Source organism: Carya illinoinensis, chromosome 9, assembly GCF_018687715.1.
Source record: "Carya illinoinensis cultivar Pawnee chromosome 9, C.illinoinensisPawnee_v1, whole genome shotgun sequence".
Taxonomy (NCBI): domain Eukaryota; kingdom Viridiplantae; phylum Streptophyta; class Magnoliopsida; order Fagales; family Juglandaceae; genus Carya; species Carya illinoinensis.
In genome coordinates, this window is record NC_056760.1 from 17,143,945 (window position 1) to 17,165,269 (window position 21,325).

Here is a 21,325-nt window from a genome sequence, read left to right on the forward strand (position 1 = left end):
CAGTGTGTTGTGTGTTTTGATACTATCAATTTTTCATTTTTTTTTATAAAAATTTGAATGGCTATAAAAAGTTTAAAAAATGTCTATTGAAGTCCTATAAAAAAAAAATTTAAAAGTGTTAAAATGACTTTTTTTTTTTTTTTTAAAAAAAAAGCCAAATATATATATATATATATAATAAACCCGGATATCCACCCGGGTTTTGGCCCTGTTTATCCTAGTGGCTCAGTGAATTGGTTTTAAACATGTTGGAAAATTGTTTTCTTATCAGCATTTACCTACACAATTCACCTTTCATTTCTGCAAATGATGAAAATACTCCTAATTAAACTAGCCTGTGAATGTCCTTAATTTTTGTCTAGAAATGTCAGTTTGCCCCCGGCCCACAGTATGTGCCAAAATAACTGGTGTTGAAGGACAGCTTTGGAGGCATAGCATGAGCAACCAGATCAAATATATAAAATATTAGTCATGTAATGTGACCATTCTTACAAATTAGTATGTTTTCAAATTCATCATGTTATAGAATTTTATACATCATATATTTGCTTGTTGCTTAACCAGAATTTTGCATCACCTGTGAGGCAATGTTATGGCTATCTTACTGTTGCTGTCAAGATTGGCTTGATCGTGTAGCGGACGAATCAATCCATGTTACATCCGTTGAATGAACATTACTCTGAACATCACTTGAGCTCCGTCCTAGGATCTGATCAAACTGGTCTCTTAAAGCCTTAAATCTCGACTCATCTCTATAAATACTTGGATCCATAATCAACTCATGAACAGCAGTTCGGCCTTCAAGCATGCTCACTACTGCAGACATGGTGGGCCGCAGCGCTGGTGATGGATTAGTACATAATAAAGCAACTTTAACCATTCTTGCTGCCTCTTCCTTACTGAAGTTAGACCCCAACCTTGGATCCACCAACTCCATCAAATTCCCTTTTTGTTGTAAAACAAGGGCCTGTAAAGGGAAAGAGAGGAAGGGGAAAAAAGAAATAAATTAGAATTACAAGGAAAAATCTTTAACCAATTTTAGCCTGACATATCAATGACGGTACACAACCTAAATGATAAGGCAACAACTTGTAATCAAAATTGTTCAGATTCTTGGCATTCATGTACCCCTGACATCAACTGATTTCAATCATGTTCCCCTGGGCTGCTCTCTACCTACCTAGTTGACCTCAATGAAGAAAATGTAGTGTACAAATCAAAACTTTGAATCTACGAATAGATTAAAATAAGAAAAAATCCAAATAGAGAAGTTCTCAAATCAGCGATTGGTTCTTAAAGCTATCCTTATCATCAGAAAAAAATGATGCGATCTATCTTACCCAATCAAGAAGGCACACAAAATCATCAGTTGGTCGAAATTTTGTGTTGTTCTTTCCAGCAACAATTTCCAAAGCAACAATCCCAAAACTATATACATCTGCTTTATAGGTTAAATACCCCCATAATGCATATTCGGGCGCCATGTATCCTCTGCAAAGAAAATCATTATATTAGCAAGTTGGTGATTGATCTTTTCATGCACCATTAGCCATACATAAACGTAAAACATATATTCTTTTGATGCATTCTGCAGTTACTATTTTATGAGAAGTCTGAGCAGTTATGTCATTGCACATAGAATTGGGGAAAAATAAACATGCATATTATTTCCGACTGTATCATTTTGGAATACTTTTTAAAGCAGAAATACCAAATGAGAGTGCATTTGGGTTGCATATGCAGAAGCTGATGTGAACAATTTCCTACTTATACTTCATCCAGGACCTTTTCCATGGTTTTGGGCCAAATGAACCTATTTACAGGGGACTTCGATTGCTGTCTTGTCTTGTTTACTTCTATGGAAGCAACTTGCCTTTAGAGACATTATGATCCATCTTTTTCACAAAAGGATGAGAAGAATAATTTGAGCAGAAAGAGAAAAGAAAGTAGCTTACATGGTTCCCGCAACTCGGGTGCTAATGTGGGTGTTTTCCTCTTCATCAAGCTTGGCCAATCCGAAGTCAGAGATCTTAGGGTTAAGGTCCCTATCAAGCAGTACATTGGTAGTTTTGATGTCCCTATGAACAATTTTCAGTGGCGATTCCTCATGCAAGAAAGCCAGACCTCTTGCTATGCTGACACATATTTTTTGTCTTGTATGCCAGTCCAATTTCACTGGGCCTTCCTCTGGACCTGCAGTTGATGTAGATAGCTCACTCAATGATATCAGAAATTTTAAGTTTCATCCAATGTGATTTAAGACATTTGATTCCCATTCTTTCCGAAATTATTACAATTTGCTTTCCAAAGATTAAAAATTATGCTTACCAAACAAAGCATGTGCAAGGCTATTGTTTTCCATGTATTCATATACCAACAACAGTTGATTCCGGTCAATGCAGCATCCATACAGTCTAACTACATTTGGATGCTGTAAACCAGAAATCATGCCTATCTCATTCACGAATTCCTGATTTCCTTGCTTTGATTTAGAAGATAGTTGCTTCACAGCAATTGTGGTACCATCCAACAGAGTTCCCTGTTGACAGTATACTTTGCATTATAGTTTTTGCATAATTTCTATCTGAAAATTTCATGGACCAGGAGAAATGTGAAAGGGGGGAAAAGAAAAAAGATATTAAATGCAGTGATGCAAAGATTTAAGACAATGATAGGATTTTAGACTACCCTGTATACAGCTCCAAAGCCACCTTCCCCAAGCTTGTTTGCAGCATCAAAATCGTTAGTGGCAGCTTTTATTTGCCTCAAGGTAAAAAAACCAGTTTGCAGATCTAATCCTTTTAGATCTGTAAAAGAAACAAGGTTAAGATGTTGGACTCTAGATAAAGCATTTATAAAACATACATCTCAACTAAACTACCATGTTCCCGTGACGTCCTTCCTCCTAAATAGCCTTTCCACCGGAGAATTCCTAAAATTGTGAAAACGAGGGTTGATGCCAAAAGTACAGTTCCAAGTGCGAGAAATATCTTCCTTTTCCTATCATCAGGAGGATGGAAGTCTGCAGAATAAATAAATAAATAAAAAGACAAGAAGAAAGAAAGTAGCTATTGACAGTGATTGTAGCAGTGCACTTGCATATATGGTTAAATCCAGTGTAAAAGAGCATACTTTTCAATGGTTCAGGACAAAGTAAATAATGACAAAGAACAGAAGAAATGAATAAGAAGAAATTTTGATAAGCCTTTCAGTAAGCAGCACATCAACCTTCTTTCAAGTATTGTATTTTGCATCAAGTAGTTATTGGGACCGCTTCAGCACCCACTATAGTTATGCATCCATTATTTTATTTGTCTCACCATGTTAAAAGAAATTACTTACCAGAGTCTATGGTGATAGCTGATATAAGCGGACCATATGTTCCTCTCCTTGGGACGTCTTGGGTCCCTTTTCCAGCCCAATAAAAGCGGATCTCCAAAGTTTTATTTGTAACAACTGCAGTAAAATTTCTGATGACTGGTTTGTCAACTCCTCCTGCTTCTTTTTCAATATCAAAATCCTCCAGGACCAGTTCACCCTGGAGCAAAGTAACTCTGCTAAATTATGTTCTACATTGACAAAGAAGAAAATACAAGCTGGTCCACAAGCAGTACCTGGATATAAACATCAAAAATCCGTCTTCCGACACTGTAAAAGGATCTGTTGTTTCTCAGGATTATCTCGGCAAAGTGAAGTTTCACAGTATACTTTCCCTTTGCCAAGCAGCGTGCATAATATGTGAGAGAAAGTGGAGAGAGACGTGCATTCCTGTACAATTCGAATTCGTTCATTCTGATCATAGATACATTTTCTGCGATAAAGTCCTTTGAACTACTATCAACATTCAAGAAATCTCCAGTGCTACTAAAGCCCCAAGAATCGTCGTTCATGAGAACAAATTTTGCTGCACCTCCCGGGTCTAAATCCGCTTCATACTTGATTCTACCAATGGATATTACATTTCCGCCACAATTTATATGTAACGAGTAATGATCTAGAGAGAGGGACATTCAGAAGATAATCAGATTCAAAAGAACCTAATAAAACACATATTTGATTATTTTATCCAGAAAAGATTGACCAAATTCTTTTCCTTTCTGAAATAAGCAATACTGAAGAGGAAGGCCTAATATTATTGAAGCATCTAATTCTATTTTGGTTCTGACAGATATATACCTTTTGAGCATGGATTGTTCCTCAGACACTCTGTAAGTATTCTAGAATAGAACGTGGCATATGAAAAAAGAATCAGGATATTTATGACTAAAATTGAAATGAAAAATAAAAAATATAGTGAGCACTCCTTTCTTTCTAAAAGTTCAATAACTTGGAAGCTTACGATTTATCTGGTCCATAAAAGCTTCTGAACAGATTTCTGTTAAATTATCAAGAAGTTAACTTCAATGATAATATACATAATAATTGAAAAACTAAATTCTGCAAGGCTCAACTAGGTTCATATCAAGGGGGAAAAGCTTTCTTACATATTGGCTGGACAAGTATTCGGAGCAGAGCTTGCAGAAAAATTGTTGTAAGAAACATCTATTTGGCTGCCCACAAACAGAAACCCTTTTAATAATTGAAATCCCCCCTCTCGAAGATGTATATGCATGTGCACACGTATGTATTCAAGTTGTTGATTTTTAATACTCCCGAAGATGTATATGCATGCATGTGTGCACGTATGTATTCAAGTTGTTGATTTTTAATACTAATACCAAACTAATTTGGAAAGATATTGTCTAGAAGATTGTTTCAGAATTCAGAGAGCTGTATATAAACTTATGACCTTACTAACCAATCGATAGTGCCAACTTTGTAGGCCTTCTTGCCATAATTACATGTAGACTAAAACCGAATTGTGAATAGACACCAATGGTATAATAGCATATGATCTTACCAGATACAAAAACAGAAAAATTGAACAATGGAAAGAAAACCCTGTTTCTAGGTGGCACCACATGGAGCAAGATACAAATGAGGCTGCCAGCAAAATGGAATTATTTCACGCATTTCACAGGAATGTTCTCCAGAAATAACACCAAAGCAGGTCAGATGATGAACCCCCATCCAAAGTAGGATTTTACGTATATGAATTTAGGTATATAAAACATTTTATTTTTATTGACAGTCTTTAGAATTATTTTAAACTTAAACTAGCAAATTTATGGTCGTTTAATGTAGAAATTGATGATTTGTCTCAAAAGCTAGCTCCTCATTCGCAAATTCTATATGTTCTATGTAACTTAAAGGAATATGCTTCTGAGTACCAAATATCAAAATACAAAAATGGATCAAAATATCATGCAAACTTTATACAGAAGTTCAGACGGAAAACATACTAGCGGTAATCTCTTCCCTTGATCCATTCTGGAATAGGCCCATTGAGCAAGTTAGCTGTCAGATATCTATCCAGTGATCAAGAAAATCACAATTTAGTTAGAAACATTCATGTTGCTCTTAGTTCAAACTTCGTACAAAATATAAAAAAACATTTTGAATTCTAATCTTTTATGACTGATCATACATGTATGCAGCATTTCAGACATATGATTTGGTGTCATAATGCCCCATTCCTAGAGGATGAATGTTAAAACTTTTGTCTCATCTCTTCCGTAAGCTACAGTCTCAAGGGAGATGATTCTGTGAATATGAGCTAGTTGTGTTCCTTTAATCATATGGTTATTAGTACATAGACAAGCTGCTGCATTAAATTTTTTTAACAAACTTGCAAAATAGTCACAGTACTTGAATGGATTTAAAATTAAACTGGTACCAAATCCTAAAGCTATGAACTAGTGTTCATCATGATGAAACAGATAAAAAAAAGACCAAAAACATTCGTTTTGGGAAATAAGACAAATTCATACTTCTAGCTTAACACACACAGAAAAGACCCCAAGTCATCCATTTTTATAAGTTAGCAACCCTCATGAATTAGATTGCATACATGGTGTCCAATTTCGTTAGACCTCCAAAATCTGGAATGTTTCCTTCCAATCTGTTGAAACTGAGATCTCTGTCAAAAGAATGAAAATTCAATGTTATAAGAACATAATTATTATCATCAGTAGAAATTAATCTACAGTATATTGATACCATAGGGCTATACAAATATGGGTATAACAGATTGATAGAGATGTGGATAAAATGTTCAACTACTTAAATCTGTGGAGACGTAACTATATATCATAGTTTCTTTTCAGGATCCGCGACTGCCTAGTATGGATCGGATGAGAAAATAGTTGCTCAGAGTAATCCAAGTACACACAAATGGTACTTTTAGCTATAGCAACAGTTGAATGGGCTGAAGCAGCTTGAATTCTTTTGTTCAGTCACTCTCCAAAAAGACATTCATGTGATATGCCTAACATAAATTCTGGATCTACTTGTCACTTTCATGTTTCATGTAGTTATGCAGTAAAACACTCTTAGTCATCAAACACAACTACGAGAATGTAAGCAGCCTCATGTCATACCAAACTACTGCGATGGACAGGTGTACAAATCCCAGGCAATTTACTTATCATATAATCTATAGGCTTACTTGGCACTAAAAGGTCTCTAATTTCTACAAATTCCGAATATTAGCATTTAGTAACTTATCCAATTGCAAGAAGCTTTACCGGTGGTATTATATCTACACATTTCAATATAAATTATAGAGAATAACGAACCAAAGAATTACAATATTTTCAGCTGTGTCATATTTGATATATATGAAGGGATTTTTCCAGAGATATTACAGCTCCTCAACATCCTGAACCAAAAACCAAACAAGATGTAAGTAAAACTGCTAAAAACTCTGCATTATTCTAATTGCATAGTCATTTTCCAAATAAAAACTCCTTACAAGTGTTTCATTCCTCCCATGTTCTGTAATGGAGGAAAAAGTGAACCCTCTCCACGTAAGTCACTAATTCGTCTGCACAAAATTGCATCATCCATAACTGTTACTGTCTTAAGCAATAGAATTTGCCAATATAAAAATCAAAAGAATGTATGATTTTTAGTACTCAACAACTGTCATACATAGAAGGAATAACTCACAGCTCGGTCAAATTACTCAAGACTGAAAGGCTAGAAGGAATGGGCCCCTCCATACCACTAGCTTGGAGCTCTCTGTAAGAACACAATTTGGGATGGATTTAGATTTCACCTGAAGTTTTTCAGTAAAAGTGATTTACAATGCATTGTAGGAAAAATCACATACAATGCCTGAAGTTGTTTCCAGCTTCCAAAGAAGTTGGGCATTCTTCCGGTGAAGTTGTTACTGCTAATCCTCCTATATATGGATCAAAGACCCAAACGTTATCAAAGAAAAATCTGAAGATACTGCTTGTAAACAGATGAAAAAGTTTACAACCACTTACAGATTTTTCAATTTGGTCAGATTTGTGAGAGTGGTGGGCAACTCTCCGGTGAGATTGTTGGCATTAAGAGTGCTGCATCCACCAGATTGAAATTTAAGACTGATTCAACTAATTCTACTGTTAAATTATTCAATAAATCATAAAAAATATAAAAATGATTATTCAAGTGTCATATGGAAAAAGAAGAGGAAGGAAAGAAACGCTGACAGAGTCTCCAAGTCAACCAAGTTCCCAAGCTCAGGGGGAATGGGTCCAGAAAACAGGTTGCTTTCTATGCTCCTGAAAAGTAGTCCTTTCAGATTACAGCAGTGCTAAACCAATTGAAACTTTTCAATAGTTTAAAAAAGTGATCCTGATCCAGAGCATACAGAGTTTGAAGTGTAGTAATGTTTCCCAAGTAGTCAATACGTCCTGATAAGTTGTTCGCACTGATGGCCCTGCACTTGATTCATTCCATTAGTTTAGGAATTAGCTTTTACAGACTAACCGTGGATGTGAAAGTTCAGTAAATTGTTTACAGAAATTCCAGCTTTGCGGAAGCCCATTCTCTTGGTATTGTGCCACTAAGGTAGTTCCTATTGAGATCACTATAACCAAAAGATAGTGTGCTGTTAGTATAGAAGCTTAAGGACTGATTTTATGGTGTAATAACAAGAAAAATACACAATTGGAAAATCTTGTTACATTTGCTTAAGGTAGCGTAGCTTCACCACTGCAGGTGGAAGTGTACCATCAAGATCTTGTCCTTTAAAAAATCTGCATGTAAAGAAGGAAAAAAAAAGATAGATTACAAAGTTCATAGATTAAATAGGATGACTCAAAACAAAAAGAGGAAAAAGCTTTACCAAAATAAAGTGAGAGCTCTCCACTACTAAAACCATTTTTCACATCATATAATAAATTTACTGCATTCACTTGCCATTAAGCATCCTAAGAAAGTTTGATAAGGATAGAGTTTGCAATTTATGGGAGCAAAGGGAGTGTACATATGAACCACGTGGCATACACCATCAGGGTAGGAACAATTGCAGTTGACAGTATTGTTGTACAGAGGCCTAACTGAATTTGGTGTTATCCAGCTTGAGGCATTGCAAGGATTTACGCTGCGATTCCAGTCTTTCTTCCCCAGTTGTGCAGCTATCTCTTGAAGGGCGTCCACTGCAGACATCAAACACATCATCCCTACCAAATTCTAAAAAGAGAACGAAAAGGGAGAAGACCAGGAAAACAAAAGGAAAAACACGCATCAAATGGCCTAAATAATTGATAAGATAATTGACACGCATGCTACTTTGTTGGATGGAAATTCTTATAGTCCTGCGAAACAAAAGTTAGTCGGTCTAATCTTTGTAATCCTAGATTTAAATAGGACTTCAGTTTATCTGGACGTTCTTCACTCTCGGACGCTGTCTTGGGTGGCCTGTGTAAAAGGCGTAATTAATGAAGGGACAATGTTCATGTCCTGTGTCGGGAATAATATCCAAAGTCGATGGTCTGTTCCTCTTAATTCTCACAAGCACAACACTGGGAATGAAAAAAAAAAGAGAACTTTTCCCCATAGAACTGGCACATACAAGGACCTCGTCACCAAATATATTCCGAAAATAGTTTATGATGCAGCAATCCCGCTAAATGCTAAAGTGTAAAGAATCGGAGAGTGGGGCAGGCGGCTTGCTAGATCTAAGGAGCAGATAAAATTGCAATATAGCTTGTTAACAATGCTACTAGCAGCAATGACTTTGATCAGGAGCTTGGATTAACTCAAAAGATGGGAAGTTTTGCTTAACCGCTGCATGGGATGCCAAGGAAGAAGATTCACATATAAAGTTGGGTGATCTGATTTAACTTAGGTTCCTAAAGCAAATCTCAAGCATAGTCAAAAGGCTTTGTGAGTTTTGGAGTTTTCACCAGCAACTTTTGGGTTATTACAAATTTCTGAATCGTCATCAAAAGAAATGCAACCGAAGCTTCAATCCACTGAATTCTGTTTCTATTAACTTGAGCTCACCCAAAACAAAATGATACGAATATAATATATAAGCAAGAAATACCTTCATCGTCTGGAAGACGCCCTGCTTGTGCTCCGACTTTCTTTGCTCCCATGCACATGAGTACCATAAGCATAAGAAAACCAAGGCTGGTGTTTGGAATCCGAGTCTGGCTTGCCATCTTCTTCTCAAATGATCAACTTTGGTTAAAGCAGACGTATTCATCACAGGTTCCTACTTTTCAAGCATGAGCCTTTAAAGCTTATACCAATGACAATGTGGGATCCACCGACATTGGTGTATGAACTAATATTGACAAGCGCAGCTACAGAACCACTGGATCTGTGAATCACCTATAAATATAGAATTGTACGGGTAGACTGATGAGTGAAAACTTTTTAAAGGTTATCTGATTCTGGAAGATGTTGGGACTTTTGTAAAGCCTCATGAGTCATGACCCATGTGTACTTGCTATGCCCGCCCTCTCTGACCATAGAAACTGGAAAGTCTATCACTGAGGGATGTGCTTTTTATTATTATTTATATTTTTTATTATTATTTAGAGATGATCCGGAATAATCTTAACAATCATATCTTCCATTTCACACCGTAGTTGGGAAGCAGGAAAAAAAAAAAGTCTAATTTCTTATTAAAATATTAGAGCTTTAAATAAAAGACGGATAGATATGGAAGTAAATATCATAATATTTATTATTATTCGTATGATATATTTCTTTTTAGAGACATTAAAAGAAGAGTACGTGTCCACCTTTGGATCCAGGAAAAAACAGTTGAGGACGGAAAGCAAATTGATTGCAAGATTGGATTCCATCGTTTGGTATGCGTATGATTTTCTGTCGACACGTGCAGGCATGTAGTCCTCAGTGTCGGCACTGCAGGCAGTAAAGGACGACTATTAATAGAGAGCAGACCCTACTGGTGGGATCGCTGATTGAAGAAGAAAAATATTAACAATTCAATTACGTCCAACACTTAAAAACATAGATAAGAGGTACATGAATGCATGCATGGCCCATTCTTTTGTGTCTGGGAATTTCAATTAGGTACGAGTCAGAAAAGACATGTTAGCTCACGCAATGTGGGATACATATATGGAACAAGAGTTTTGCTGTATCTAGACATATTCGCACACTAATATCTATATATTAATATTAATTTATTTATACTTAAAATTTAAATTAATATTACTTTTAATAAAATTTACTTTTTAATCAATTACATCATATTGATACACAGATTAATATACAATTATGCTTACAACTATATTTTTTCATGAAATAATATAATTACAAGTATAATTATGTATTAATCTATACATTAATATAATATAATTAATCAAAAAGTAAATTTTATTAAAAATAATGTTAATTTAAATTTTAAATATGAATGAATCAGTATTAATATATAAATTAATACGCAACTGTACTTGTATATAACAAAACTCTACATATATAATTTGTATAAACTAGTGCCGACAAAACATCATAATTTTCTATTACAATAGGAATGAAAGGGTGAGTGAGAAGTCATATACGCGACTATATACTTCGGTATAGGAAAATGAATTCAACATTTTAAATGCTTTTTTTTTTTTTTTGTTTAATTATTGAAATAAAAAAAATTAAATTACTTTCTTTTGTATAATTATTGAATTTTTTAAAATTTTAACAGAATAATAACGAAATAATTAATTTAATCAACATATAAGGAGTATTTAATCAAACAATTATTGTGAATTATTTTCCCAGTCCTTCCAAGGATTGAACAAAGGAAAACATTCTTTGAACCAGAAAGCTGGAATATCATATGATGACAGTGTGAAGTCATGTACTTCCAATCTACTTAATGATCTTAATGTGACATTCAATATGTATTTCTATCTAATATTGATATCAAGAGCATTCGATATTTATTTTGTTTGGTTGCTAAACCGGAAATTTGCATCACCAATGAGGCAGTGTTACGGCCGTCTTGTTCTCTCAAGATTTGCTTGATAATGTAGTGGAGGAGCCGATCCACGTTGCATCCGTTGAATTATAACGAAGACTCTGAGTAGTCTGAACATCGGTTGAGCTCTGTCCTAAGATTTGATCAAACTGGTCTCTTAAAGCCTTAAATCTCAACTCATCGCCATAAATACTTGGATCCATAACCAACTCATGAACAGCAGTTCGACCTTCAAGCATGCTCACTACTGCAGACATGGTGGGCCGAAGCGCTGGTGATGGATTAGTACATAATAAAGCAACTTTAACCATTCTTACTGCCTCTTCTTTACTGAAGTTAGATCCCAACCTTGGATCCACCAACTCCATCAAATTCCCTTTTTGTTGTAAAACAAGGGCCTGTATAGGGAAAGGGAGGAAGTGGGAGAAAGAACTAAATTAGAATTACAAAGGAAAAATATTTAACTCATTTTAGTCTGACATATGAATATTGAGCATTACAAGACACAAATTAAAGAAGAGCCAATAACTTGTAATCAAATTTGTTTAGATTCTTGACTTTCCTTTATGCCAATATCAACTGATTTCAATCATTTCATATTCTATTATTACCTAAGGCTACTCTCTACCCACCAAGTCGACCTCAATGAAGATAATGTAGCGTGCAAATCAAAACTTTGATGAAGATCTATGCATAGATTAATATGATGAAAAATCCATATGGAGAAGTTCTATAATGAGTGATTGGTTCTTAAAAATTGTGCTTATAGTTTCATTCATCGGAAAAACAAGCTGTGATCTATCTTACCCAATCAAGAAGACACACAAAATCATCTGTTGGACGGAATTTCATGTTGTTCTTTCCAGCAACAAGTTCCAATGCAACAATCCCAAAACTATATACATCTGCTTTATATGTTAAATACCCCCATAATGCATATTCTGGGGCCATGTATCCTCTGCAAAGAAAATCATTATATTAGCAAGTTGATAATTGATCTAGTCATGCACCACTAGCCGTAGATGAAAGTATAATACACATTCTTTTGCTGCGTTCTGCAGTTGCAATTTTATGAGAAGTATGAACTGTTATGTCATTGTACACAGAATTGGGGAGAACAAAACATGTAGATTATTTCCAAGTGTATAATTTAGGAATACTTTTGAAAGAAAAAACACCAATTGAGAGTACATTTGTGTTCCAAATTCAGAAGCTGAAATAAACAATTTCCTACTTATACTTGAGCCAGGATCTTTTCCATGGTGTTGGACCAAATTGAACCTGTTTACAGGGAATCCAATTGCTGACTTATCTTATTAACTTCTATGGAAGCAACTTGACTTTAGAGACATTGTGATCAATATTGTTGAGAAAAAGAAGAAAAGAATACTTGAGCAGAATAAGAAAAGAAAGTAGCTTACATAGTTCCTGCGACTCGGGTGCTAATGTGGGTGTTTTCCTCTTCATCAAGCTTAGCCAATCCAAAGTCGGAAATCTTAGGGTTAAGATCCTTATCCAGTAGTACATTAGTAGTTTTAATGTCCCTATGAACAATTTTCAGAGGCGATTCCTCATGCAGGAAAGCCAGACCTCTTGCTATGCCGACACATATTTTGTGTCTTGTATGCCAGTCCAATTTCATTGGGCCTTCCTCTGGACCTGCAGTTGATGTAGATAGCTCAATCAATGATATCATAAATTTTTAGTTTCATCCAATGTGATTTAAGACATTTGATTCCCCTTCTTTCCGAAATTATTACAATTTGCTTTCCAAAGATGAAAAATTATGCTTACCAAACAAAGCATGTGCAAGGCTATTGTTTTCCATGTATTCATATACCAACAACAGTTGATTCCGTTCAATGCAGCATCCATACAGTCTAACGAGATTTGGATGCTGTAAACCAGATATCATGCCTATCTCATTCACGAATTCTCGATTTCCTTGCTTTGATTTAGACGAAAGTTGCTTAACAGCAATTATGGTACCATCCAATAACGTTCCCTGTTGAGAGTATAATTTGCATTATGTTTTTCTGTAGGGTATATTTGAGAATTTCACGGACCGATGCAAATGTGAAGGGAAAAAAGAAACAGATCTAAATGCAGTCATATAAATATAGATGACAATGACCTTGTATACAGATCCAAAGCCACCTTCCCCAAGCTTGTTTGCAGCATCAAAGTTGTTTGTGGCTGCTTTGATTTGCCTGAAGGTAAAAAAACCAGTTTGCAGATCTAATCCTTTTAGATCTGTAAAAGAAACACGGTTAAGATGTTGGATTCTATCTCAAAGCATTATAATACACATATCTAAACTAAACTACCTTGTTCCCGTGATGTCCTGCCTCCTAAATAGCCTTTCCATCGAAGAATTCCTAAAATCGTGAAAACTAGGATTGACACCAAAAGTACAGTTCCAAGTGCGAGAAATATCTTCCTTTTCCTATCATCAGGAGGATGGAAATCTGCCCAAAAAGAAAAAGAAAGTTTTGACAGTGATTGCAGTAGCACGGTCAGTCAGTGCAAAAGAAGATAATATTCAATGCTTCAAGACACAGGTTATTTCATGATTGAAAACAAGATACATGAAGTAGAAAAAATTTGGTCAAGCCTTTCAATAAGCAGCACATCAACCTTCTTTCAAGTAATGTATGTTGCATCCAGTATTTATTGTGACTGCTTCAGCATCCACTATATGCTCTATGCATTCATTATTTCTTTAAATCTACTTTTCATTTAGACGTGAAAAACAGCAATCTCCAACACTTAATAGAATGGCAGCGAGAGGAGGAAGCATACTATAGTCATGTCTGCCCATGTTAAAAGAAATATGGAACATACAATTTATGTCACTTACTAGAGTCTATGGAGATAGCTGATATAAGAGCACCATATGTTCCTCTCCTTGGGACATCTTGTGTCCCTTTTCCAGCCCAATAAAAGCGGATTTCCAAAGTTTTATTTGTAACAACTGCAGTAAAATTCCTAATGACTGGTTTGTCGACTCCTCCTGCTTCTTTTTCAATATCAAAATCCTTCAGAACGAGTTTATCCTGCAGCAAAGAACCTCAGTTAATTTATCTTCTATATTTACATAGAAGACAAAATAAGCTGGTTGGCAAGCAGTACCTGGATATAAACATCAAAAATCCGTCTTCCAACACTATGAAAGGATCTGTTGTTCCTTAGAATTATCTCCGCAAAGTGAAGTTTTACAGTATAGTTTCCCTTTGCCAAGCAGCGCACATAATATGTGAGAGAAAGTGGAGAGAGACGTGCATTCTTGTACAATTCAAAATCGTTCATTCTGAGCATGGATACATTTTCTGCAATATAGTCCTTGGAGGTACTCCAAACATCCCAGAAATCTCCAGTGCTACTAAAGCCCCAAGTATAATCTTTCATTAGAACAAATTTTGCAGCACCTCCCTGTTCTAAATCCGCTTCATACTTGATTCTTCCAATAGTTGTTGCATTTCCACCACAATTTATATGCAAAGAGTAAAGATCTAGAGAGGGTAACATTTAAAAGGTAATCAGATTCAAATGAACAAAGTAGAACACATATTCGATCATCTTTAATAATTTAATTGTGTTTGTATCTCATCCAGAGTAAAATATTGGCCAAATTCTTCTCCTTTCTGAATAAAGCATTACTAAAGTGGAAGGCCTACTATTAATGATTGAAGCATCTAATTCCACTTTGGTTCGGATAGATATATTACCTTTGGAGCATGGATTGTCCCTCAGACACTCCGTAAGAATTCTACAATAAAACATAACATAAGAAAGAAGAATTAGCATGTTCATGGCTAAAATTGAAATGAAAAAGAAAATAAAGAGAGCATTCCCTATTCTTAAAAAGTTCTATAACTTGGAAGCTTACGAGTTGTCTGTTCCAGAAAAGCTTCTGAACAAATTTCTGTTGAATTATCATTGAGTTAATTTCAAGGATAAAATAAGAAATAAATGAAAAGTGAAAGGCTCTAATACTCAAACTAAGTTGACACTTTAAGGGGGAAAAGCTTCCTTACAGGGTGTCTGGACAAGTATTCGGTGCAGAGCTTGCAGAAAAATTGTTGTAAGAAACATCTATTTGGCTGCACAAAACATAATTCCTTTTTATCTTAATAATTCCCCTCCCTGACAATATATATATATATATATATCTATATATATAAATTCGAGCTGTTGATTTCTAATACTAAGCGAACTAATTTGATACCAAAAATCATTTCATAATTTAGAGAGCTGTATACAAACTTATGACCTTATTAACTACGTAGTAGCACAAGCTTTGTAGGTCTTCTTGCCATAATTACATCAAATTAAAACCGAATTGTGAACAGACATCAATGGTGTAATGGCATATGATCTTAGCAGAGACAAATAAAGAAAATTTGAATAATATAATGAAACTTGACACTATTTCTTGGCGGCACCCCATGGATGAAGATACAAATGAAGCAGCCCGCAAAATGGGATTATTTCACCCATTTCACAACAAATGTTCTATGAATAACACCTAAAGAGGTCAGGCGAAGAAACCCCATCTAGAATAAGATTTCATGCATATAAATTTAGATCTATAAAACGTTACATATTTGTTGACACAACATTTCAAATTATTTTAAACTTAAATTACCAATTTTTTGGTTATTTAACAGAAGAATTGATGACTTGACTCAATAGAAGTAAAGGTCATGCTTTGAAAATTATATTACAGACAAACAAATATGCTTCTGAGTCCCATATAAAAAACACATAAATGGATCCATATCTCATGCAAACGTTTTGCAGTAGTTTAGAAACATACTAGCGGCTATCTCTTCCCTTGATCCATTCTGGAATAGGTCCATTGAGCAAGTTACCTGTCAAATATCTATCCAGTGATCAAGAAAACACATTTCTGTTAGATACCTTCATGTTGATATCATTTCAAACTCCATACAAAAGGGAGATTTTGAGAATTTTAATCTTCTGTGAGTTGACTCTACATGTATGCAACATTTCAGACGGGATTTGGTATCAGAATGCCCCATTCCAAGAGTGTGAATGTTGAGACTTTTGCCTCATCTCTTCATTAAGATAAAGTTTTAGGGGTGATGATTTTGTAAATATGTGCTAGTTGTGTTCTCGAAATTGAAAGGTTATAATTTAGTACCTAAACTAGCCGCTGCATTATTTTTTTATTAAAATTTATGACTAGTCATGTGTGCTAGAATGGTTAAAACATTACAGAACTAGTACCATAAACTTAATCTATTGTTATAATTTAGCTAGGGTCATCAGTGATAAAATAGGAAAAAATTACTAAACCGATTGAATTATTTTGGGAAGCGAGCAAATATTGTATTTCAAGCTTAAGACCCACTTAAAAAGGGCGACCCTCATGAATATAGATTGCTTACATAGTGTCCAAGCTTGTTAGACCTCCAAAATTTGGAATCTCTCCTTCCAATCTGTTGAAACTCAGATCTCTGAAAAAGGGCAAAAATTTGATGTTATAGGAACAAGAGATTATTAAATACTATTCAAGTGAAAATGGTAAAAATTAAGAGATATGCATGTTCCATGAATGAGAGGAAAGTTCAGAACGTGAGTGAAGAAAGAAAGAAACTAGAGAGAGAAAATTGATAAAGAGGAATTGATTAGGCTTCTTTGACAGTTGGCTTCTAGATTTTAGTGTATCCATGTATTCTCCTTTCTTGTATCTATGTATGGACATAATTATTATTAACAGCAGACATTAATTAACAATAGCTTGCACCCCAAGGCTATATAAATAGGTATAACAGATTGATATTGATGTTGCTAAAATGTTCAACTACTTAATCTCTATAGATGTAAATATACATCATAGTTTCTTCTAATAATCCACAAATTCCAGGTATGGACCAGGTGAGGAAATAATTGCATGTAGTAACCCAAGTGCACACAAATGGTATTTTTACATAGCAGCTGTTGGAATAAAGCTTAAACTGCTAGACTTCTTTTGATCACACACTTTAAAACAAAGATTTATGTGATATACCTAAAGGACTAGTATCAACCTCGATTCTTTTTTGAATTACTATGATTCATCTCATCACCATAATATTAGGGAATAATGAAGAGGGAAATGTATAGTTATCATCCAAACATTTACTTATTTCCAATAAGACCTCCCCTGATATTAAGCTACTCATGTTTCCTAACAAAAGTTCTAGATCTTCTTGTCACTTTCATGTATCATGTATTTAAGCAGTAAAACATTCTTAGTTATCAAACATACCTGGGAGAATGCAATCGAATTTCAAACAATACCAAATTAATGGGATGAACAGATGTACAAGATCAAGGCAGTTTACTTGTGTTAAAAGCTATATAGGTGTGCTTGGCACTAAATAAAAGGTCTCTAATTTCTACAAATTCCCAAGTATAGCATTTAGTAACTAATCAAATTGCAAGAAGTTCCACGGTGGGATTATGTGTATGAATTTCAACCTAAAAAGTAAAGAGAAGGATGAACCAAAGAATTACAATCTTTTCAGCTTTGTCATTTCTGAGATATATGGAGGGATTTTTCCAGAGATATTACAGCTCCTCAACATCCTGAACCAAAAGCCATAGCAAGCAAAATGTCAACGATATGTGCCCTGTTCCAATTGCAGAGCTTTTTACAAACTACGCATTCCTTACAATTTTCCCAGTTCTCCCATGTTTTGTAACGGTGGAAAAGGTGAACCCTCTCCAATTAAGTCACTAATCCTTCTGCACAGAATTGCACCATTCACAATATTATTATCTTAAGTAATACAAATTTACCAATATAACAATCACAAGAACATATTGATGATGTTGTAGAGATTATGCAACTCAAGAGCAGTTCACTTAGAAGGAAGAACTCACAGCTCGGTCAAATTAGTGAGGACTGAAATGCTAGAAGGAATTGGCCCCTTAAGACCACTGGCTTGAATCTCTCTGTAAGAACACAATTTTGGATGGATTAGATTGCAACTGAAGCTTCTAGGTAGAAGCGATTTACAATGTATTGCATGAAAAATCACATACAATGCCTGAAGTTGTTTCCAGCTTTGAAAGAAATCAGGCATTCTTCCGGTGAAGTTGTTACTGCTAATCCTCCTACATAAGGGGCAAATGGAACATAGATTTGAAATAAATAACTAACATTTTCAAGGAAAAATCTGAAGTTCATGTTTGTAAGCTAAGGAATAGTTTACAACCACTTACAGGATTTTTAATCTGGTCAGATTTGTGAGAGCAGTGGGCAACTCTCCAGTGAGATTGTTAGCGTTAAGAATGCTGCATCCATCAGTTTGAAACTTAAGACTGGTTCAACTAACATACTGTTAATTTATTAATAAAATCAATGAAAATATAGAAATAATTAATTGAATGTTATCTGGATAAAAATGAGGAAGGAAAGAACTACTGACAGAGTCTCTAAGTCAACCAAGTTTCCAAGCTCAGGGGGAATGGGTCCAGAAAACAGGTTGCTTTCTATGCTCCTGAAAGAGTCCTATAAGGTTACAGCAAGGATAAACCAAGTGAAAATTCTCAATAATTTAACAGAGAGATCCAGAGCATACAGAGCTTGAAGAGTGGTGATGTTTCCCAAGTAGTCAATGCGTCCTGATAAGTTGTTTGCACTGATGGACCTGCACTTGATTCATTCCACCAATTCAGTAATTAGCTTTTACTGGAAAACTTTGGATGTGAAAGTTCTATAAGTTGCTTACAAATATTCCAGCTTTGTAGAAGCCCATTCTCTTGGTATTGAACCACTGAGGTAGTTCCTATTGAGATCACTTTAAGCAAGAGAAAAGTGTGCTGTTAGTATGAAAGTTTAAGGTCTTTTATGGTGTAATAACAACAAAATAAATAATTAGGAGGTCTTTCATACATTGCCTTAAGGTAGGGTAGGTTCACCACTGCAGGTGGAAGTGTCCCTCCAAGATCCTGCCCTTTAAGAAATCTGCATCTCAGGAAGAAAAAAGGATATATTACAAATTTCATATGTAAAAATTTCCAATCTAATTCCTAGATAAAATTATATAGGATGACTTAAAATTAAAGAGAGAAAACTTAGCAAAACAAAGTGGCGGGTGTTCTCCACTACTAAACCAAGTTACACATCATATTCATAAATTTATTTCTTTTAAATGCCATTAAGCATCATAAAAAAGTTCAAGAAGGATAAGTTTGCATTATGCGAGCCAAGGGAGCATACATCTTAACCACGTGGCATACACCATTGGGATAGGAACAATTGCAGTTGACAGTATTGTTGTACAATGGCCTCTCTTCTGAAAATGGTGTTATCCAGCTTGAGTCATTGCATGGATTTACGCGGAAGTTCCAGTCTTGCTTCCCCAGTTGTGCAGCTATTTCTTGAAGGGCTTCCACTGCACACATCAAACAAATCATCCATAGCAGGATTTTAAAAAAGAAAGAAAGAAAGAGAAAAGGACCCCCGGAAAACAAAAGGTAAAATACGCATTAACATGACCAAAATTATTGATGCGAATGCTACTTGTGGAATGGAAGTTCTGTTAGTGCCAGAAAAAAAAGTTAGTTGGGCTTGTCTTTGCACTCCTAGATTCAAATAGGGTATCAGTCCGTGTCCTGTGGAGATGCCCGGGGAGTGTTCTTATTGTGGGAGAAAATTTCTGAAGTTAAGGTCTGTCCTCTTAATTCTGGCAAGCGCAACACTGGATATGAAAGGCAAACCTCATCTCCAAATATCTGGCACGTACAAGGACCTCTCGTTACCAAATATGTTTCGAGGATAGTTTATGATACAGCAATCCCACTATAATGCTAAATTGCCAGAGGTCGTGAGAATTGGAGAGTGGGGCTGGCGTCCTGCTATATCGGTTGAGCTGCTAAAAATGCAATATAACGCTCACAAATGCTAATACCACTACCGAGCAATGGCTTTGAAGATTAGGAAGTTGAATTCCCTCAAATATGGAAAATCTTGCTAACTTCTACACGGGATGCCATAAGAGGAAGATCTATACGTGAAGCAAATCTGAAGCATAGTCAGAAAGATTTTTTAAGTTGTGGAGATTTCCCCAGCAACTTTTTCAGTGATCACTAATTAATTTCTGTATCATGGCTATTCCCTGAATGTAAAGACCTTGTTATAACTAAGTTAGGCACCAATATCAAACGATATGTTAATCTTCAATTCTACTGAATTCCATTTCCATCAACTTGAACTTACCCAAGAAATAAATAAATCATACAAATATAACATATAAGCAAGAAGATACCTTCAGAATCTGGAAGACGCCCAGCTTGTGCTCTGACATTCTTAGGTCCTATGCACATGAGCAGTGTAAGCATGAGAAAAGTAAAGCTGGTGATCTTTGGACTATGATTCAGGGATGTCATCTTCTTCTCCACTGATCAACTTGGATTGCCGTTTTCCTCGCTTTCAAACTTGCACGGGAAATATTGCAGAATTATGTAGAAACCATTAGAATTTATGAAAGAAACTCCTGCGGCAGGTACTTACATACCAAACCAAATCCTCCCCTGGTTTCTAAATGTGGGCTCTACTCACCTCGGTCCGTGAACGTTGAACCCAACGACTAAGACAGGCTGCTAATATTTTGAGCAACGCTACAGGAACTAGGAACAGTCCAATCACATGTCACGCATAAAGAGGAATATTATATAAAAAAAAAAACCCGGAGACATGCAGGCGATCGCCAACTGTCCAAGGAAGCTTGCATTAAAAAAAAAAATATTAGCATATATGTGGGGAGATGGATGATGATCAAAATCTCCCAGCCCTTGGATTAGTGTGGTTTCTTTGACCATAGGTAGGAGGCTTTTGCTTTCGAGATGGTCAATATTATTTACTTTTATATCTTATTTTTGCTTTCTAATCACCTGAACGGTAAAAAAGCTTACGTAAACGGAAAGGCTTGCATTACGTTTTAAAATTGGCTTTTAAAAAGTACAACAGACCTGAACGTA

General features: G+C 35.3%; 2 protein-coding genes across 6 annotated transcripts; both read right to left on the reverse strand.

The window, feature by feature from the left end:
- Positions 1 to 437: 437 nt before the first annotated feature.
- On the reverse strand, positions 438 to 9,565 carry LOC122275477 (probable LRR receptor-like serine/threonine-protein kinase At1g07650). 3 transcript variants are annotated; one of them, XR_006228555.1, is made up of 25 exons: positions 9,425 to 9,565; positions 8,360 to 8,531; positions 8,058 to 8,129; positions 7,892 to 7,960; positions 7,742 to 7,810; positions 7,581 to 7,652; positions 7,374 to 7,445; positions 7,214 to 7,285; positions 7,051 to 7,122; positions 6,854 to 6,925; positions 6,689 to 6,760; positions 5,951 to 6,019; positions 5,343 to 5,408; positions 4,485 to 4,550; positions 4,340 to 4,375; positions 4,177 to 4,217; positions 3,615 to 3,994; positions 3,343 to 3,538; positions 2,882 to 3,022; positions 2,689 to 2,807; positions 2,329 to 2,539; positions 1,956 to 2,193; positions 1,341 to 1,491; positions 1,070 to 1,180; positions 824 to 967 (listed from the first exon to the last, which is right to left on the reverse strand). XR_006228555.1 is itself a non-coding variant. In XM_043084560.1 (24 exons), the coding sequence occupies exons 1-24, from the start codon at positions 9,540 to 9,542 to the stop codon at positions 614 to 616; spliced, it is 3,000 nt and encodes a 999-aa protein (XP_042940494.1). In that variant the 5' UTR covers positions 9,543 to 9,565; the 3' UTR covers positions 438 to 613. The 3 variants fall into 3 exon arrangements, 2 of the variants coding, with proteins under 2 accessions (XP_042940494.1, XP_042940495.1); XM_043084560.1 differs by lacking the exon at positions 1,070 to 1,180 and having other exon boundaries at positions 438 to 967; XM_043084561.1 differs by lacking the exons at positions 1,070 to 1,180; positions 9,425 to 9,565 and having other exon boundaries at positions 438 to 967; positions 8,380 to 8,522.
- Positions 9,566 to 9,577: 12 nt separating this feature from the next.
- LOC122275475 (probable LRR receptor-like serine/threonine-protein kinase At1g07650) lies at positions 9,578 to 21,048 on the reverse strand. 3 transcript variants are annotated; one of them, XR_006228554.1, is made up of 26 exons: positions 20,614 to 20,900; positions 19,566 to 19,740; positions 19,239 to 19,310; positions 19,075 to 19,143; positions 18,925 to 18,993; positions 18,772 to 18,843; positions 18,566 to 18,637; positions 18,386 to 18,457; positions 18,224 to 18,295; positions 18,014 to 18,085; positions 17,855 to 17,926; positions 16,744 to 16,812; positions 16,149 to 16,214; positions 15,367 to 15,432; positions 15,219 to 15,254; positions 15,058 to 15,098; positions 14,462 to 14,841; positions 14,190 to 14,385; positions 13,657 to 13,797; positions 13,464 to 13,582; positions 13,124 to 13,334; positions 12,751 to 12,988; positions 12,137 to 12,287; positions 11,330 to 11,727; positions 10,131 to 10,254; positions 9,578 to 9,714 (listed from the first exon to the last, which is right to left on the reverse strand). XR_006228554.1 is itself a non-coding variant. In XM_043084556.1 (25 exons), exons 2-25 carry the CDS (start codon positions 20,732 to 20,734, stop codon positions 11,362 to 11,364), a joined length of 3,018 nt encoding a protein of 1,005 aa, XP_042940490.1. In that variant the 5' UTR covers positions 20,735 to 20,782; positions 20,907 to 21,048; the 3' UTR covers positions 11,059 to 11,361. The 3 variants fall into 3 exon arrangements, 2 of the variants coding, with proteins under 2 accessions (XP_042940490.1, XP_042940489.1); XM_043084556.1 differs by lacking the exons at positions 9,578 to 9,714; positions 10,131 to 10,254 and adding an exon at positions 20,907 to 21,048 and having other exon boundaries at positions 11,059 to 11,727; positions 20,614 to 20,782; XM_043084555.1 differs by lacking the exons at positions 9,578 to 9,714; positions 10,131 to 10,254 and having other exon boundaries at positions 11,059 to 11,727.
- Between the last annotated feature and the right edge of the window lie 277 nt (positions 21,049 to 21,325).

Bases quoted from the DNA above. Each gene is read 5' to 3' on its own strand.
- LOC122275477 (XM_043084560.1), bottom strand. From the start codon at position 9,542: ATGGCAAGCCAGACTCGGATTCCAAACACCAGCCTTGGTTTTCTTATG. The intron at 3,995-4,176 runs GTATATATCTGT...CCCTCTCTCTAG, and splicing joins GAACAATCCATGCTCAAAAG to ATCATTACTCGTTACATATA. The intron at 3,023-3,342 runs GTAAGTAATTTC...TTTATTCTGCAG, and splicing joins AGCTATCACCATAGACTCTG to ACTTCCATCCTCCTGATGAT.
- LOC122275475 (XM_043084556.1), bottom strand. From the start codon at position 20,734: ATGACATCCCTGAATCATAGTCCAAAGATCACCAGCTTTACTTTTCTC. The intron at 19,144-19,238 runs GTATGAAAGACC...TCTTGCTTAAAG, and splicing joins CTACCCTACCTTAAGGCAAT to TGATCTCAATAGGAACTACC. The intron at 15,433-16,148 runs GTATGTTTCTAA...TGTTTTGTGCAG, and splicing joins AAGGGAAGAGATAGCCGCTA to CCAAATAGATGTTTCTTACA.